This window comes from Taudactylus pleione, unplaced genomic scaffold (assembly GCF_031769625.1).
Source record: "Taudactylus pleione unplaced genomic scaffold, aTauple2 ptg000485l, whole genome shotgun sequence".
NCBI lineage: Eukaryota > Metazoa > Chordata > Amphibia > Anura > Myobatrachidae > Taudactylus > Taudactylus pleione.
Genome location: NW_028284887.1, coordinates 5,847,518 through 5,866,823, shown reverse-complemented (window position 1 = coordinate 5,866,823; position 19,306 = coordinate 5,847,518). Strand labels below are relative to the sequence as shown.

The 19,306-nt window shown below is 45.4% G+C and overlaps 1 protein-coding gene across 1 annotated transcript in view; it reads right to left on the bottom strand.

Annotated features, from left to right (window-relative positions):
• Window positions 1-19,306, bottom strand: part of WSCD1 (WSC domain sialate O sulfotransferase 1) — a 189,214-nt gene that overhangs the window by 101,757 nt on the left and 68,151 nt on the right. The window contains exon 2 of the mRNA XM_088449456.1: window positions 13,395-14,105. Coding sequence (XP_088305582.1) covers window positions 13,395-13,833 — 439 coding nt within the window. The 5' untranslated portion in view covers window positions 13,834-14,105. The remainder of the gene's footprint in view (window positions 1-13,394; window positions 14,106-19,306) is intronic.

Genomic DNA, 19,306 nt, shown 5'->3' with positions numbered 1-19,306 from the left:
TGTATTACTAAGGGAAAGTGGGCATCTTGATACAAACTGTGATCACACGCCAAGACATAGTGGGCATGCTAACAGGTCTGAATCGTACCCTCAAATCGATCAATTTCTTCAATTCATCAACATCCGTCTCAAACTGATCAGGTTCTTCAACTCATCAACATTGGTCTCAAACCAATCAAGTTCTTCAATTCATCAACATCGGTCTCAAACTGATCAAGTTCTTCAATTCATCAATATCGGTCTTAAACCGATCCAGCTTTTAATCCAGCATCATCAGTCCTAATCCGATTCTGTCCATCTCTTCAGTAACATATATCCAGTTCCCATTCCAACCTGCTGTTCAGTAAAGACATTTACTTTACTGTCCTCACCTTCGGGCCCATCATCCTATACAGTTCATATAACTGTTCTCATCATACAATGAGGAAATCCTGGCTCAAGCCACCCAGTTTAATCCACGACTCCCAAATCCAAACCTCAGGTGTGACAATTAGGCTTCACACACCAAGGGGTATATTTACTAAAGCAACCAATCACATTCTGGGATGCAATAGAGATAGTATAGACAGAATCTGATTGGTTGCTTTTCATTTTTAGAAGCTTTATTAATTGTACCGCTTAGTCTCCAGCTCAGTTATTATTGACCACTGTGTATGACCTGGCTTGGTCCTGACCTTCCTTTGCATCAAACACAGTCCTAGTACTCTGCTATACGTTTATAACTCAGTCTTCTGACCTAACCATTATTTTGTCATGTCCATTACCAGAAATGGCACACAGACTGCTTTTTAATCTATCATGCTAGGAGTCAACACAGGGGACCACGAATTGCATGCTGGGCGCAGTGAAGCTCAAACCTCCTTGCAGGGTTTTCTGTTGAACACCATAAGTACATTAAACTCCACACCCCTGCTGGTAGTGTGAGTCCATATTTCTGACAAAAAATTATGACATACACATAAGTAATTAAAACCAATGATGTTGTCCTTGAACTATATAAGGGAAATTACGTTATACCCTAACACTAATGACCTGATTCATTGTTGTACACATAGTTGTACACAGTTTGCATAAAACTACGAAGTTGGGAGGACTGCGCATATGTCGCACGCAGTGCCGCCTAAGTCACAGCCTGATTGACATGCTGTGGCAATTTGGGAGCGGGAAGGGGCCGCCACTGGGTCTGTTTTACAAAATGGAGCAGTGTCCCCCTTGTTTTAAAGGTGAGCCGAGGCCAGCTCTCCTGGTGCCGGCAGAGGAGTTTCTGAGGCCATTCTTAGTCAGATGGCAGGTGGCTGCGACCATACTGTAATTCACAGGACTCAGATTTTCATCAGATGCCTCCTGCGACATTACCATATTTTCATATTACTGCTGCATCAAAAGACGCAGTAATGATAGGATCCGTGTAAAACTCTGAATCACCCCCTAAAGTAATGCAGAAGAAATTCCTATTTAGAGTGTGGGATTCAATTTTTTTAAAATCTTTGTGGAAACTAGTAAGATGTGTCCTTATATATCTTTGCTGTAGTTGTGGTAAATAAGCCCCTCTTGGGGGGCGCCAGGTCCTGTGCAACTCTGCTAGCGGCGGGCGTCAATTTTGAGTCTTTTTCACCAAAAATCATCTAAAGAAGCACCAGCAGACTGTACTGATTAATTTGATATGTGACACTTGTATACTGTATATGTTTGTGCCCCATAATCTGTAAACGAAGTGCTACTAAGCAACGGCCGCAGCTTTTTTCATTCCAAGTTCCGTTGTGCTTTATATACAGAATCAAGTGCACACAGATTATACAGTACAAGTGTGGCATATTTGTTCATCATTAATAATATCGACATTCACTATATTGACATGGTCATTATGTTGACATGTTCATGTTCAGCATGTTGACGCTGATGTTATGTCAATATTGTTGACATTCCTGTAATTTTGTCACTCACCCTAACCTGTAATTTTGTCACTAACCATAACCTTAATGCTAAGCCTAACCCTAACAGTAACCCTCAGAGCCGTAATTAGACTTTTGGTGTCCTGTGCCAGAAAAAACATTGGTGTCCCCTCCTCATTTTTCAAATAGGCACATTAGATAATGCACCCGAAAAAGGGCCAAGTAAGGATTATAATAAACAGGAAAATTGACAGGCCAAAACAACGCCCACTGCACTGCGGTGCCCTGTGCCACCCTAGTTACGGCACTGCTAACCCAAATCTGTTATCGACATTGTGAAGAGAGACATTCTGACTGCATACCCTTGCTACTAAGGTTGGCCTCTTAATACTCACAAAGTAATAACTCATGCAAAGTAATTATGACAGTCGCACTCCCTCTTTCTAAAGCTTAGTAATACTTGCCAACATTCAGCTCCCTCCTTCCGGGAATGCCTGCATACAGCGGGCGGCGTGGCCGGGCGGTGATAACGTATTGGGGACAGGGCCGCACAATTGTGTCATTGTGGCCCCACCCCCTCTTCGCAATGCTGAATCGCGAGACCCCCCCCCCCCCGCCACTGCAGGGGTTTCTATCATTGACTGTGGAGGGGTCGGAAGGAAGGCTTGCCAGCCTTTCCGGGGGACCGGGAGTGGCACCCGATATTCGGGAGGCTCATGGCCAAATCTGGAGGGTAGGCAAGCCTGAGCTTAGTACATACTGTCTTCAAAGGAAATGTAATAGCTGTAAATGTAAGGGGTGACAAGCCAACTAATTGTCAGTCACACCTAGGGATATATTTACTAAAGTGAGAGTTTTTAGAAGTGGAGATGTTGCCCACAGCAACCAATCATATTCTACTTAACATTTAACTAGCACCTGAAGATAATAGCTAGAATCTGATAGGTTGCTATGGGCAACATCTCCACTTCTAAAAACTCACTTTAGTAAATATACCCCCTAGAGTCAACTGAATGGAGTGTCAGCACCACTATATTTCAACTCAAACCTTGCATGTTTTTCCCTTATATGTAATCCAGATACAGAAAAGCCTTGGGAAAACACTCATCAAAATTTAGCTTTATGAGATTTAGCAAAAGAAAGTGGGCATCACAATATATTTGATAGAACGTCTACAAAAATCCTGCGTGGCAAAAAAAAAACAACAAAAAAAAACAATTACTCTAGTAGAAGATAAATGTATCTAACAATATACCCAGTAGAGCATTAAAACATTACTGTAGCAAACCGAATATTGCATAAATGTCATTTTAACAAATATATCAAATGGACCATAGCAATGCTGCTTTAAAAATAAATGGTGTTTAAATTGATATAAACTGATAACAGTTTTCTACCCTGTTTTTCTATTATACTCAGTGCTTCACACAGAAACTGTGACTTTGCATATCAAACAAAAATAGAATATTTCATTCTCCTGTAATGAAATTGAAAAATATTTCTGCACTTCATTACATTGATAAATGATGACAGGATTGTTGTATAGGAAGACTGATAAGCATACAGTATGCCCAATAAAGAGCACAATATGCCCAGCGCCTGATCAAACATTAGGCCAGATTTTCCAAACTCCGCCATTACAGTCCAGGTTTTAAGGCTATCCATGCTTGAGTCCAGGTTTAAATCACATTGACTGAGGTACTAATTATGTCACCTGTGCTCAAGCATGGATATCCTTAAAACCTGGACTGTAATGTCCAGGTTTTAAAGTGAAAGTTTATAGAAGTGGAGATGTTGCCCATAGCAACCAATCAGATTTTAGCTATTATTTTCTAGAAGGTGCTGGTTAAATGTTAAGTAGAATCTGATTGGTTGCTATGGGCAACATCTCCACTTCTACAAATTCTCACTTTAGTAAATATACCCCTAGAACTTGGGGTCACTGCTGAGATAGCCAGGAACAATCCCCTTGGGTATTATGTAATCAATTAGGCAATGGGGATTTAGTTCACCAAAGTAGCAGATGAAACTACATCTCCCAACAGCACCTGTGGTAAATAAGAGTGAGCAGGAGGAGTCAGTGGTTGCTGAGAAAGGATTAAAGATGGACATCATCAAATGATTTCTGGGCTTCCGACATAAAATCCAGCGCAACCATGGTATAACTATTGATGGTTTTACTGTGCGCATACGTCGAAACATTCAGAGCTTTGTGCCATACATGCCTACCCTCCGGGAATTTGCAGGAGGCTCTCGATTTTTCGGGTAACACCCCCGGAAGGGTAGGCAATTCACTTCCTATAGAAGTGGGCAGAATGGGGAGAATTTCTGCGGCGATCGTGGGGCCCTGTGTAGGGGGCGGGGCACAATGACATGATTCTTCATGAATCACGTCAATTAGCCCCACCCCTATTTAAATTTGCACCAATCGCAGCAATTTACCGTGAAGGGGGTGGGACTTAATGACGGGAACCATCAGGCCCCGCCCCCGTTGCAACCCACCTGCTTCTCCTCCCTGGGCTTCTCCCAGGGAGGAGAAAAAAAAGGTAGGCAAGTATGCTTTGCGTGCATGCATATTAGCTGAGCTGCAGACAGCACTTCCTGATGTCTGCAGTTGCACAGAAGCAGCTAGCCATCGGATGGGCATCAGCAAGCTGATTCTGATGGCTAGCAGCCATCAAATACTTTCATTGATTTGGGAATATCGATGGTTGGTAACCATCGGTTTGTGAATCTCATCTCTAGACAGTAGCATGAAGAGCAGAAAGTAGCAGACCCTGCAAAATAAGCTAAAGGGACCCAGTAAGAGAGTTGTAGACCACACATAGCTGAACGAAATGTGGGTGACTGCTGATTTGTGGAGCAATGAGGGAGCAGCAAGGGAGCGGGCGCATCACCAAGATATTCCAGCAGTGTTTTATGGCTCCATAATTGACATAATTGCCTCATGAGAGTAAGGAAGCGTAGCTACATTACCAGATACACTCACCCTTCTTAGACTTATATGGAAAGATATTCTGGACATATATCTGTTCATCCATAATATACATCTTCCCTCCAAGGTGAATAAAGAGAAGTGGCAGTGTGCGGAGAGACATGACTGGGGGACAGCATGCTTACACAATAGAGAGAAATGAGGCGTTGGTTGTACGGTGACGGGAGTAAGTGTTATGGTGGAATGATTACCTAGAATGTGAATATTGCACTCGTGCATTCAAACACAGTAAGTAAAAGGGAGAGGGCAAGTGGTCAGAGGTCACTGGGGGCAGATATGCAATATGGAAAATATCTGTGTTCTCTCTATGGCACGCATGATCTGCATTCAAGATTTGTTTCAAAAACAATAATGTGTTATCTGCAATTTCAACATTGACTACAAAAAAAAAAAATCCAGGGAATGCTGCCATTTGTCACCGGTTTTACCCACATGCCAATAATATTAGATGTAAAACTAGTAGGGGTGAGCGGGTTCGGATTTCTGAAATCCGAACCCCCCCGAGCCCTCCGATCTGAGTCAGATTCGAGTCAGGCTCGACTTTTCCCGCCTGACTCGGATCTGAAATCGAGGCAAAACGTCATCATCCCGCCTTCCGGGTCTCGCGGGTTTTGGATCCTATATAAGGTACCCGCGTCGGCGCCATTTTCTCACTCGGCTGTGGACAGTGAAGAGGGAGGGTGGGAGTTAGGGCTGGCTGGGCTGTGTAGTGTAGTGTAGTGCAGAGTAGTGTTGTGCTGTGCTGTGCTGCGCTGTGCTGCTGTTGTCCACTACTTCAAAGTCCATAGGGGCTGGCTGTGTTGTGCTGTGCTGCTGATGTTAATAGGGGCTGTGTCCACTACTTCTCAAAGTCCATAGGGGCTGGCTGGACTGTGTTGTGCAGTCAGTTCTCCATAGGGGCTGTGTCCACTCCAAAGTCCTGTGCAGTGTCCCAGTCCTAAAGGGGTGCTGTAGTGTTGTCCAGGGGGTGCTCTGTCCATCAGGGGTGCTCCCCCCAAGTGCTAAAAAAATAATATTTTTTGTGTGTTTGTGAATTGTGTGCGCAGTAGCCGCACGTGCATCAACAAAGTAGTGCCAAGCGTGCGCTTGTGTCATAAGTAAAGGGCCGGCTGGCTTGACCGTTAAAGGGTGCTGTAACCCCCAAAGTACACTCCAGTCCAAACCAAAAAAAAAATTATTTTCTGTGTTTGTGAATTGTGTGCGCAGTAGCCGCACGTGCATCAACAAAGTAGTGCCAAGCGTGCGCCTGTGTCATAAGTAAAGGGCCGGCTGGCTTGACCGTTAAAGGGTGCTGTAACCCCCAAAGTACACTCCAGTCCAAACCAAAAAAAAAATTATTTTCTGTGTTTGTGAATTGTGTGCGCAGTAGCCGCACGTGCATCAACAAAGTAGTGCCAAGCGTGCGCCTGTGTCATAAGTAAAGGGCCGGCTGGCTTGACCGTTAAAGGGTGCTGTAACCCCCAAAGTACACTCCAGTCCAAACAAAAAAAAAATATATTTTCTGTGTTTGTGAATTGTGTGCGCAGTAGCCGCAAATGCATCAACAAAGTAGTGCCGAGCGTGCGCCTGTGTCATAAGTAAAGGGTCGGCTGGCTTGACCGTTAAAGGGTGCTGTAACCCCCAAAGTACACTCCAAACCAAATAACAAAATATTTTTTCTGAGTTTGTGAATTGTGTGCGCAGTAGCCGCACGTGCATCAACAAAGTAGTGCCAAGCGTGCACATGTGTCATAAGTAAAGGGCCGGCTGGCTTGACCGTTAAAGGGTGCTGTAACCCCCAAAGTACACTCCAGTCCAAACAAAAAAAAAATATATTTTCTGTGTTTGTGAATTGTGTGCGCAGTAGCCGCACATGCATCAACAAAGTAGTGCCGAGCGTGCGCCTGTGTCATAAGTAAAGGGCCGGCTGGCTTGACCGTTAAAGGGTGCTGTAACCCCCAAAGTACACTCCAGTCCAAACCAAAAAAAAAATTATTTTCTGTGTTTGTGAATTGTGTGCGCAGTAGCCGCACGTGCATCAACAAAGTAGTGCCAAGCGTGCGCCTGTGTCATAAGTAAAGGGCCGGCTGGTTTGACCGTTAAAGGGTACTGTAACCTCCAAAGTACACTCCAAACCAAATAACAAAATATTTTTTCTGTGTTTGTGAATTGTGTGCGCAGTAGCCGCACGTGCATCAACAAAGTTGTGCCAAGCGTGCGCCTGTGTCATAAGTAAAGGGCTGGCTGGCTTGACCGTTAAAGGGTGCTGTAACCCCCAAAGTAGACTCCAGTCCAAACCAAAAAAATATATATTTTCTGTGTTTGTGAATTGTGTGCGCAGTAGCCGCACGTGCATCAACAAAGTTGTGCCAAGCGTGCGCCTGTGTCATAAGTAAAGGGCTGGCTGGCTTGACCGTTAAAGGGTGCTGTAACCCCCAAAGTAGACTCCAGTCCAAACCAAAAAAAAAAATATTTTCTGTGTTTGTGAATTGTGTGCGCAGTAGCCGCACGTGCATCAACAAAGTAGTGCCAAGCGTGCGCCTGTGTCATAAGTAAAGGGCCGGCTGGCTTGACCGTTAAAGGGTGCTGTAACCCCCAAAGTACACTACAAACCAAATAAAAAAATATTTTTTCTGTGTTTGTGAATTGTGTGCGCAGTAGCCGCACGTGCATCAACAAAGTTGTGCCAAGCGTGCGCCTGTGTCATAAGTAAAGGGCTGGCTGGCTTGACCGTTAAAGGGTGCTGTAACCCCCAAAGTAGACTCCAGTCCAAACCAAAAAATATATATTTTCTGTGTTTGTGAATTGTGTGCGCAGTAGCCGCACGTGCATCAACAAAGTTGTGCCGAGCGTGCGCCTGTGTCATAAGTAAAGGGCTGGCTGGCTTGACCGTTAAAGGGTGCTGTAACCCCCAAAGTAGACTCCAGTCCAAACCAAAAAAAAAAATATTTTCTGTGTTTGTGAATTGTGTGCGCAGTAGCCGCACGTGCATCAACAAAGTAGTGCCAAGCGTGCGCCTGTGTCATAAGTAAAGGGCCGGCTGGCTTGACCGTTAAAGGGTGCTGTAACCCCCAAAGTACACTACAAACCAAATAAAAAAATATTTTTTCTGTGTTTGTGAATTGTGTGCGCAGTAGCCTCACGTGCATCAACAAAGGAGCAGCGCCAAGCCTGCGCCTGTGTCCCATAAGTAAAGAGCCGGCTGGCTCATTTCTTAAAGGGTGGTGTAACCCACAAAGTGCACTACTCTCCAGCAAAAATAAAAAAATATTTTCTGTGTTTGTGTGCGCCTTAGCCGCACGTATATATCAAATCGATATAACATAAATGGAGGACCAAACTTTCTCCGATAAAAATAAAATAGAGAAAGATCAAGAACCACTTCCTCTTAGTGCTGAAGCTGCTGCCACTAGTCATGACATAGACGATAACATGCCATCAACGTCGTCTGCCAAGGCCGATGCCCAATGTCATAGTAGAAGCCACATACAATCCCAAATGACAAAGTTCAGGAAAATTATCTTAAAAAAAACATTTAAATCATCTGAAGAGAAACGAAAACTTGCCAATATGCCATTTATGACATGGAGTGGCAAGGAACGGCTAAGGTCTTTCCCTATGTTAATGACTAGTGGTTCAGCTTCACATGACGATGGAAGCCCTCCTCCCACTAAAAAAATCAAACGAGTTAAGCTGGCAAAAGCACAGCGAAGAACTGTGCGTTCTAAGAAGATATCACAAATCCCCAAGGAGAGTCCAAGTGTGGTGGCGGTTGCGATGCCTGACCTTCCCAGCACTGGACGGGAAGAGGTGGCTCTTTCCACCATTTGCACGCCCCCTGCAAGTGCTGAAAGGAGCACCCACAGTCCACTTGCTGATATGCAAATTGAAGATGTCACTGTTGAAGTACAACAGGATGAGGATACTGGTGTAGCTGGCGCTGAGGAGGAAGTTGGCGAGGAGGATTCTGATGGTGATGTGGTTTGTTTAAATCAGGCTCCGGGGGAGACAGTTGTTGTCCGTGGGATGAAAAAGCCCATCACGGTCATGCCTGGGCAGAAGACCAAACATTCCACCTCTTTGGTCTGGCAATATTTCTATCCAAATCCGGACAACAACTGTCTTGCCATATGTACCTTATGTAAAGGTGGAATAAGTAGGGGTAGGGACGTTAACCACCTAGGAACATCCTCCCTTATACGGCACCTGCAGCGCGTTCATAATAAGTTACTGTCAAGTTCAGAAACTTTGGCTAAGACCGTAAGCAGTCCAGGGACACCTAAATCCCGTTGTCCTGTTGTATCCAAGTGCCTGCAAACCACACCGTCAACTCCCTCCTCGTCAATTTCCTCCTTAGTCATGATCGGAAGTAGTCCTGCAGGCCATGTCACTGGCATGACTGACTCTCCTATCCGGGATTCCTCCGGAGGATCCTGCATTGCTACGCCTCCTGCTGCCGCTGCTGCTGTTGCTGCTGCTGGGAGTCGTTTTTCATCCCAGAGAGGAAGTAGGAACACCACTACTTCCTCTCATTACTAAACAATTGACCCTCCAACAGTCCTTAGCGAGGAGGATGAAGTATGACAGCAGTCGTCCTGAAGCAAAACGTATAACTGAGGCCTTGACTGCTATGTTGGTGTTAGACGTGCGTCCGGTATCCGCCATTAGTGCAGTGGGATTTAGACAATTGATGGAGGTAGTGTGTCCCCGGTTCCAAATCCCGTCTAGATTCCACTTCACTAGGCAGGCGATACCGAGACTGTACAGAAACGTCAGAAAAAGTGTCCTCAGTGTCCTGAAAAATGCCGTTGTACCCAATGTCCACTTAACCACGGACATGTGGACAAGTGGAACAGGGCAGACTAAGGACTATATGACTGTGACAGCCCACTGGGTAGATGTATCACCTTACGCAGCAACAGCAGCAGCGTCACCAGTCGCAGCATCTCAGAAACGCCAGCTCGTTCCAAGGCAGGCTACGCTGTGTATCACCGGTTTCAGTAAGAGGCACACCACCGACAACCTCTTAGAGAAACTGAGGGAAATCATCGCCCAGTGTCTTACCCCACTTAGACTCTCCTGGGGATTTGTGATATCTGACAACGCCACCAATATTGTGCTGGCATTACATCTGGGCAAATTCCAGCACGTCCCATGTTTTGCTCACACAATAAACTTGGTGCTGCAGAATTTTCTGAAAAGCGACAGGGGCGTGCAGGAGACGCTTTGGGTGGCCCAAAAAATTTCTGACCACTTTCGCCATTCAGTGACTACGTGCCGAAGACTGGAGCGCCAGCAAACACTCTTGAACCTGCCCCGCCATCACCTGAAGCAAGAGGTTGTGACACGGTGGAACTCAACCCTCTATATGCTTCAGAGGATGGAGGAGCAGCAAAAGGCCATTCAAGCCTATACATCCACCTATGACATAGGCAAAGGAGGGGGTATGCACCTGACTCATGCGCAGTGGAGAATGATTTCCGTGTTGTGCAAGGTTCTCCAGCCCTTCGAACTTGCCACACGTGAAGTCAGTACAGACACTGCCAGCTTGAGTCAGGTCATTCCCCTCATCAGGCTTTTGCAGAAGCAGCTGGAGAAAGTGAAGGAGGAGCTAAGACGGAGCGATTCCGCTCGGCATGTGGGACTTGTGGATGAAGCCCTTCATTCGCTTTGCCAGGATTCCAGGGTGGTCAATCTGTTGAAATCAGACCACTACATTTTGGCCACCGTGCTCGATCCTAGGTTTAAAGCCTATGTGGTGTCTCTCTTTCCGGCCGACACAAGTCTGCAGAGGTGCAAAGACCTGCTGGTGAACACACTGTCAGCTGAAGCAGAACGTGACACGTCAACAGCTCCTTCTTCATTTTCTCCCGCAACTGGGGCTGCCAGGAAAAAACTTAGGTATCCTAAGCAACCCGCTGGCGGTGATGCAGGGCAGGCAGGACCAAGTTTGGACATCTGGTCCGGACTGAAGGACCTGGCAACAATTCTGACATGTCTACTGTCACTGCATATGATACTGTCACCATTGACAGAATGGTGGAGGATTACATCGGTGACAGCATCCAAGTAGGCATGTCAGACAGTCCATACCTATACTGGCAGGAAAAAGAGGCAATTTGGAGGCCCCTGTACAAACTGGCTCTATTTTACCTGAGTTGCCCCCCCTCCAGTGTGTACTCCGAAAGAGTGTTTAGTGCAGCCGGGAACCTTGTCAGCGAACGGCATAGGAGGTTGCTTCCACAGAATGTGGAGAAGATGATGTTCATCAAAATGAATTATCAGCTCTTCCAGGGAGACCAGCCTCCAGAACGTACAGAGGGACCTGTGGTGGTGGATTCAAGTGGGGACGAGTTAATACTTTGTGAGGATGAGGATGTACACACTGAAGAGGGTGAGGAATCGGTGGATGAGGAGGATGAGGATGACATCTTGCCTCCGTAGAGCCAGTTTGTGCAGGGACAGATTAATTGCCAGCTTGTTTTGTGGGGGCCCAAACGAACCAATCATTTCAGCCACAGTTGTGTGGCAGACCCTGGCGCTGAAATGATTGGTTTGTTAAAATGTGCATGTCCTGTTTATACAACATAAGGGTGGATGGGAGGGCCCAAGGACAATTCCATCTTGCACCTCTTTTTTTTCTTTGCATTATGTACAGTTTGGGGCCTAGTTTTTCAAACTGCCATCCTGTCTGCCACTGCAGTATAACGCCTAGATGGGTCACGTGTTTGTGCCGCCCACTCGTGTCGCTTAGCATAGTCATCCAGCTACCTCGGTGCAACCTTTTGGACATAAAAACACTATTGTGAGGTGTGAGGTGTTCAGAATAGACTGGAAATGAGTGGAAATTAAGGTTATTGAGGTTAATAATAGCATATGAGCAGAAAAACCTACAAATTCTGTGATTTTAGCTGTTTTTATGCTTTTTTTAAAAAAAATACAGATCCAAAATACAAAACCCAGAACCCAAAACACGGAAGGGTGGTTTTGGCAAAACCAATCCAGATCCAAAACACGAAGAAAGATCCAGATCCAAAACCAAAACATAAAACACGAAAAGTGGCCGGTGCACTCCCCTAAAAACTAGGCGTGTTTTTGTTTTGAAACCCTAAATTTAGTAGATGTACCCACAGCAGTGATGGTAAAGTATTGAATAGATATTGGGGAATATTAAAAAAGGAAAATTAAGAGGTTGTGCTTACGCATTTTAGTGGGGACACCTGCAAGAGTGTATGTTCTTGAAACGGGATGTAGTTGGCATCTCAACGGTGAGGATGCCGGCGGCCAGAAACCCAGTGCTAAAATCCCGACAGGAGTATGAATGTTAGCTACAGAATTTCGACCACTGAGTATTAGAGGTTAGGTTCAGGGTTAGGGGTTAGGCTCTAAAGTGAGGGTTTGTTTGCAGAGGGGGGTAGGGTTACAGTTAGGCTGCGGGATGGGAGGGTTAAGCTTTAAGATAGGTGGGTTAGAGGGAGGGTTAGGGTTACTTACCAAATTCTGTTGAGGTTTTGACTGTCTGGATGCCGCTGTCAGTATTCTGACCGGCGTCATCTTGAGCAAACCCATAAATCATTAATTTACATTAAAAAAAAAAACAATGACCAGCACACAGCTAAATTTAACTGCCTCTTCTCCATTCACATTTGTCCTTGACCTTTTAACCACCCTCTTCTCCTCAAAACCCTTCACTCACTATGTCTTTGAGATACAGTTCTCACCTGGTTCTCCTCCTACTTTTCTGAATGCTTCTTAAGTGTTTCCACATCTTCCATATTCTCCTCCCCTTCACTTCCTCTTTCTGTCAGTGTTCCCCAAAGTTCTGTCCTGGGCATGCTTTTTGTGAATTCATATGCTCCTTTGGCCTTAATTGCCACTTCTACGCTGATGACACACAAACCTACCACACTTCTCCTGATCTTTCCTCCTTTTCTAGTCCACATTTTCAACTGCCCCTGAGTCAGCCATCTCTACCTGGATGCCCCAGTGTACTTACTTCTACAATAATACTATAATAGAAACCATATGAATTGCAAAATCTCTTATGAGTAGGTTCTTGCTCCTATTGTCCTGTGTAAATCAGGGCCGGCTCTAGGCACGTTCCGAGCGTGCGGCCGCCAAAGGGTGCCGGGTTCTGGGTGTAAAAGATCCCTGCCCTCCTCCCACCTGCTGCCATAATTTTTAAGCTCATGGGGAGGACACAGTGAAGTAAGGGGCGGAGGGAGAGCACGGGACGGCGCTGGGTGCCAAGACACCTAGCACCGGCACTAGTGTAAATGCTACATTTATGTCATATTATGTTCTGTATGTATTGCTGTATTTGGCAGCACTGTGGGAGACATTACCTTCTTAAATATTAATAACATAAATATGTACATTGATATGTTTTACAGATATATTTGCAAGATATAGACCTTCCTCACGGATCATACAATGAGATATGAAGATATGTATTATACAGTAAATTGACAGTCACTTGCATTTGGAATCACTGGGTAGAATCACATGAACTAGATGATTACACCCACCTTTATTTACAATAGTATGCTTCTGTAATTTTGATATTGTGCCTTGGCCAGTTTCTCTGTCATTCACAAAATTATGAAACCATCTTCTTCTCAGCTGCCTTAACTCTGAGTTCCGAGATATCAACCAAAGTGGCTGATCAAGCAAAGCATGTCTGGCATTAGTCAGAGTTTTACTTTGAACATTTCCATCCCCCATTCCTTTTGGATTCCAGTATGGGGACTGAAACATCCTATGGTCCATATATCGATCATCAGGCATCAAACTATCAATTGCAGAGCCCTGAATATTGGAAGTTCCTCTGTTGTTTTGTTGGATCACCAAATAAGACCTTTGTAAAAGCAGCAGACTTCCAGCCATTAAGTAAGCAATGGTGAGAAAGAAGAGGAAAAACTGAGCCCGCCTTAGAAATTTCTGTAGACTAAAAAAAGGTTTGGCCATGCCCTCTGTAAAAAAAACTAATTAGAAAATAAAAAAAGAAAACAAAAAAGGGGGTAAAAAAGTGGAGGGGAAAGGTCCCCCAACTAAAAATTGGTTTGATTACCTATGGATTAGAAAATATATATTGGACACCTCAATGTATGTCCCTTCAAAGTTCCGATGCAACATGACCACGTTCTAGCTATGTATGACATCTCCTTTGTAACTCCAGCGCAATGTATGCAAACGTCTGCGCCATCATTTGGGGTAGCTTCCAAAGAGTGATACAGTCTCTGAAATGATAAGAAAAAATATGTTAACTATAAATAATATCAATAGCAGTACAGGTGCTAGTAGTATTGGTATTTGAAAGTCTTGATTTAATGTCTTCACATAAGAACAAATTATACTTAATGAAAAACAAAAGTAAAATGAATCAAATTGTGATGATCCTGGTATGGTTATTTTCAGTAGGTATGCATCAGGAAGCCGGCAGACTTAATCCCGACAGCCGGCTTCCCGACTGCTTTATCCCGGCGAGGGTTAAATGACAGGCATCTAAATCTAGACGCCTGTCATTTTTCCGACACCAGGAGATTGGCGCCCGGCATCCCGATCGAAGGGATGCCGGGCGCCGCAAGCGGACAGCCGTGGGGGGGAGGGTTAGGTTTAAGGCTCCCGGGGGGGACTTAGTGTAAAGCACCCCCTCGGGAGATTAGGGTTAGGCTAGGGGGAGGGAGGGTTATGGTTAGGCACCCCTGGGGGGGACTTAGGGTTAGGCACCCCCAGGGGGACTTAGGTTTAGGCGGCGGGGAAGGGGGGTTAGGTTTAGGCACTTAGAGGGGGGATTAGGGTTAGGCCCTGGGGGGAAGCTTAGAGTTAGGCACCCCTAAGGAGGGTTAGGGTTAGGGGGGGAGGTTAGGTTAGTGAATACTTACCTGGGGACGATCGGTATTTTCACCCATGTCGGCAGCCGCTGTCGGGATGCCAACCAGCAGTAAATCATACAGATTCCGTTCAGTAGGCATATACATTATGCAACGTCTAGTGAGCTGGAAAACTCTCTCTCTCTCTCCCCCCTGATTTTCTTTATTTACCATACCCAATGGTACCCAGTACTAGAACCTTTTGTTTTATATAATTAATATTTCTAACTAGTACTCGAAAAAGGCAGTTCCAAGTTGTACAAGTGCATGTGAATGAATGTACAGTACATGAAATCAGCAATTTAAATTCAGAAACAGATTTAAAAAACAAGCGCAAGAAGCTAGAGGGTACATCTGAAGACTTGTCCAGAGTATGACAGCTGCTATACTATAATAAATCATCTATCAACTTGTACCTATAGGTAAGTACTGTAGTAGTAAGAATTGTTTTATCAGCAGCCCCTTAACAACCCCATGCTTTGCACTGCTAAAAGGAGTAGTTACTATTACACCTAGTCCTCACCCAAGCCCCCCTTTTTTCATTTTTATAATTGAATATTTAATACATATATTTAATACAATTACTATTTATATATTTATTATGTTTTAAAAACGGTCTCATCACATCTGCATTTCTGCCACCACTCCCCAAAACTGCCCCCAAATGGTCGTGTATAACTTTGCAAAGAAATTCTCACTGCGAGCAGCATTGTGTGGGGCATGCGCAATACGACCATGATGCATTCGCAGCTTGTTGATAATCGCTCAACTATGTAAATATCGGCATTGTATACAAATCTGAATCAGGCCCACTATGAGTATTCTACAACTGCAAACTGTATCGCTTATTCTCAGGCCTATCCAGCTTTCTTCCTTTTTATAAGTACAATACATTGTAAAACGACATATCTTAGAAACAATAACCAGCAATAAAACAACAGACTAGGTATAATGAGATCAGGGGGCAAGGGTAGGGCAACTCACTGAAGGGGAGATCTATTAAACCTTTGTGAAAGATAGTGGAGAAGTTTACAATAGCAACCAATCAGCTTCTAGCTATCATTTATCTAGCACAATATGAATACATAAAATGATAGTTAGAAGTAGGGGTGAGCGGGTTCGGATTTCTGAAATCCGAACCCCCCCGAGCCCCCCCGATCCGAGTCCGATCCGAGTCAGGCTCGACTTTTCCCGCCTGACTCGGATCTGACATCGAGGCAAAACGTCATCATCCCGCCTTCCGAGTCTCGCGGGTTTTGGATCCTATATAAGGTACCCGCGTCGGCGCCATTTTCTCACTCGGCTGTGGACAGTGAAGAGGGAGGGTGGGAGTTAGTGCTGTGTAGTGTAGTGTAGTGTAGTGCTGCTGTTGTCCACTACTTCAAAGTCCATAGGGGCTGGCTGTGTTGTGCTGTGCTGCTGTTGTTAATAGGGGCTGTGTCCACTACTTCAAAGTCCATAGGGGCTGGCTGGACTGTGTTGTGCAGTCAGTTCTCCATAGGGGCTGTGTCCACTCCAAAGTCCTGTGCAGTTTCCCAGTCCTAAAGGGGTGCTGTAGTGTTGTCCAGGGGGTGCTCTGTCCATCAGGGGTGCTCCCCCCAAGTGCTAAAAAAATAATATATTTTCTGTGTTTGTGAATTGTGTGCGCAGTAGCCGCACGTGCATCAACAAAGTAGTGCCAAGCGTGCGCCTGTGTCATAAGTAAAGGGCCGGCTGGCTTGACCGTTAAGGGTGCTGTAACCCCCGAAAGTACACTCCAGTCCAAACCAAAAAAAAAATTATTTTCTGTGTTTGTGAATTGTGTGCGCAGTAGCCGCACGTGCATCAACAAAGTAGTGCCAAGCGTGCGCCTGTGTCATAAGTAAAGGGCCGGCTGGCTTGACCGTTAAGGGTGCTGTAACCCCCGAAAGTACACTCCAGTCCAAACCAAAAAAAAAATTATTTTCTGTGTTTGTGAATTGTGTGCGCAGTAGCCGCACGTGCATCAACAAAGTAGTGCCAAGCGTGCGCCTGTGTCATAAGTAAAGGGCCGGCTGGCTTGACCGTTAAGGGTGCTGTAACCCCCGAAAGTACACTCCAGTCCAAACCTAAAAAAAAATTATTTTCTGTGTTTGTGAATTGTGTGCGCAGTAGCCGCACGTGCATCAACAAAGTAGTGCCAAGCGTGCGCCTGTGTCATAAGTAAAGGGCCGGCTGGCTTGACCGTTAAGGGTGCTGTAACCCCCGAAAGTACACTCCAGTCCAAACCTAAAAAAAAATTATTTTCTGTGTTTGTGAATTGTGTGCGCAGTAGCCGCACGTGCATCAACAAAGTAGTGCCAAGAGTGCCCCTGTGTCATAAGTAAAGGGCCGGCTGGCTTGACCGTTAAAGGGTGCTGTAACCCCCGAAAGTACACTCCAGTCCAAACCAAAAAAAAATTATTTTCTGTGTTTGTGAATTGTGTGCGCAGTAGCCGCACGTGCATCAACAAAGTAGTGCCAAGCGTGCGCCTGTGTCATAAGTAAAGGGCCGGCTGGCTTGACCGTTAAAGGGTGCTGTAACCCCTGAAAGTACACTCCAGTCCAAACCAAAAAAAAATTATTTTCTGTGTTTGTGAATTGTGTGCGCAGTAGCCGCACGTGCATCAACAAAGTAGTGTCAAGCGTTCGCCTGTGTCATAAGTAAAGGGCCGGCTGGCTTGACCGTTAAGGGTGCTGTAACCCCCGAAAGTACACTCCAGTCCAAACCAAAAAAAAAATTATTTTCTGTGTTTGTGAATTGTGTGCGCAGTAGCCGCACGTGCATCAACAAAGTAGTGCCAAGCGTGCGCCTGTGTCATAAGTAAAGGGCCGGCTGGCTTGACCGTTAAGGGTGCTGTAACCCCCGAAAGTACACTCCAGTCCAAACCAAAAAAAAAATTATTTTCTGTGTTTGTGAATTGTGTGCGCAGTAGCCGCACGTGCATCAACAAAGTAGTGCCAAGCGTGCGCCTGTGTCATAAGTAAAGGGCCGGCTGGCTTGACCGTTAAGGGTGCTGTAACCCCCGAAAGTACACTCCAGTCCAAACCTAAAAAAAAATTATTTTCTGTGTTTGTGAATTGTGTGCGCAGTAGCCGCACGTGCATCAACAAAGTAGTGCCAAGCGTGCGCCTGTGTCATAAGTAAAGGGCCGGCTGGCTTGACCGTTAAAGGGTGCTGTAACCCCCGAAAGTACACTCCAGTCCAAACCAAAAAAAAATTATTTTCTGTGTTTGTGAATTGTGTGCGCAGTAGCCGCACGTGCATCAACAAAGTAGTGCCAAGCGTGCGCCTGTGTCATAAGTAAAGGGCCGGCTGGCTTGACCGTTAAGGGTGCTGTAACCCCCGAAAGTACACTCCAGTCCAAACCTAAAAAAAAATTATTTTCTGTGTTTGTGAATTGTGTGCGCAGTAGCCGCACGTGCATCAACAAAGTAGTGCCAAGCGTGCGCCTGTGTCATAAGTAAAGGGCCGGCTGGCTTGACCGTTAAAGGGTGCTGTAACCCCTGAAAGTACACTCCAGTCCAAACCAAAAAAAAATTATTTTCTGTGTTTGTGAATTGTGTGCGCAGTAGCCGCACGTGCATCAACAAAGTAGTGCCAAGCGTGCGCCTGTGTCATAAGTAAAGGGCCGGCTGGCTTGACCGTTAAAGGGTGCTGTAACCCCCGAAAGTACACTCCAGTCCAAACCAAAAAAAAATTATTTTCTGTGTTTGTGAATTGTGTGCGCAGTAGCCGCACGTGCATCAACAAAGTAGTGCCAAGCGTGCGCCTGTGTCATAAGTAAAGGGCCGGCTGGCTTGACCGTTAAAGGGTGCTGTAACCCCCAAAGTACACTCCAGTCCAAACCAAAAAAAAATTATTTTCTGTGTTTGTGAATTGTGTGCGCAGTAGCCGCACGTGCATCAACAAAGTAGTGCCAAGAGTGCGCCTGTGTCATAAGTAAAGGGCCGGCTGGCTTGACCGTTAAAGGGTGCTGTAACCCACAAAGTACACTCCAGTCCGAACCAAAAAAAAATTTATTTTCTGTGTTTAGCCGCACGTATATATCAAATCGATATAACATAAATGGAGGACCAAACTTTCTCCGATAAAAATAAAATAGAGAAAGATCAAGAACCACTTCCTCCTAGTGCTGAAGCTGCTGCCACTAGTCATGACATAGACGATAACATGCCATCAACGTCGTCTGCCAAGGCCGATGCCCAATGTCATAGTAGAGGGCACATACAATCCCAAATGGCAAAGTTCAGGAAAATGACCTTGAAAAAGACATTTAAATCAGCTGAAGAGAAACGTAAACTTGCCAATATGCCATTTACGACACGGAGTGGCAAGGAACGGCTAAGGTCGATCCCTAGTATGTTCATGACTAGTGGTTCAGCTTCACATGACGATGGAAGCACTCCTCCCACTAAAAAAATCAAAAGAGTTAAGCTGGCAAAAGCACAGCGAAGAACTGTGCTTTCTAAGAAGATATCACAAATCCCCAAAGAGAGTCCAAGTGTGGTGGTGGTTGCGATGCCTGACCTTCCCAGCACTGGACGGGAAGAGGTGGCTCTTTCCACCA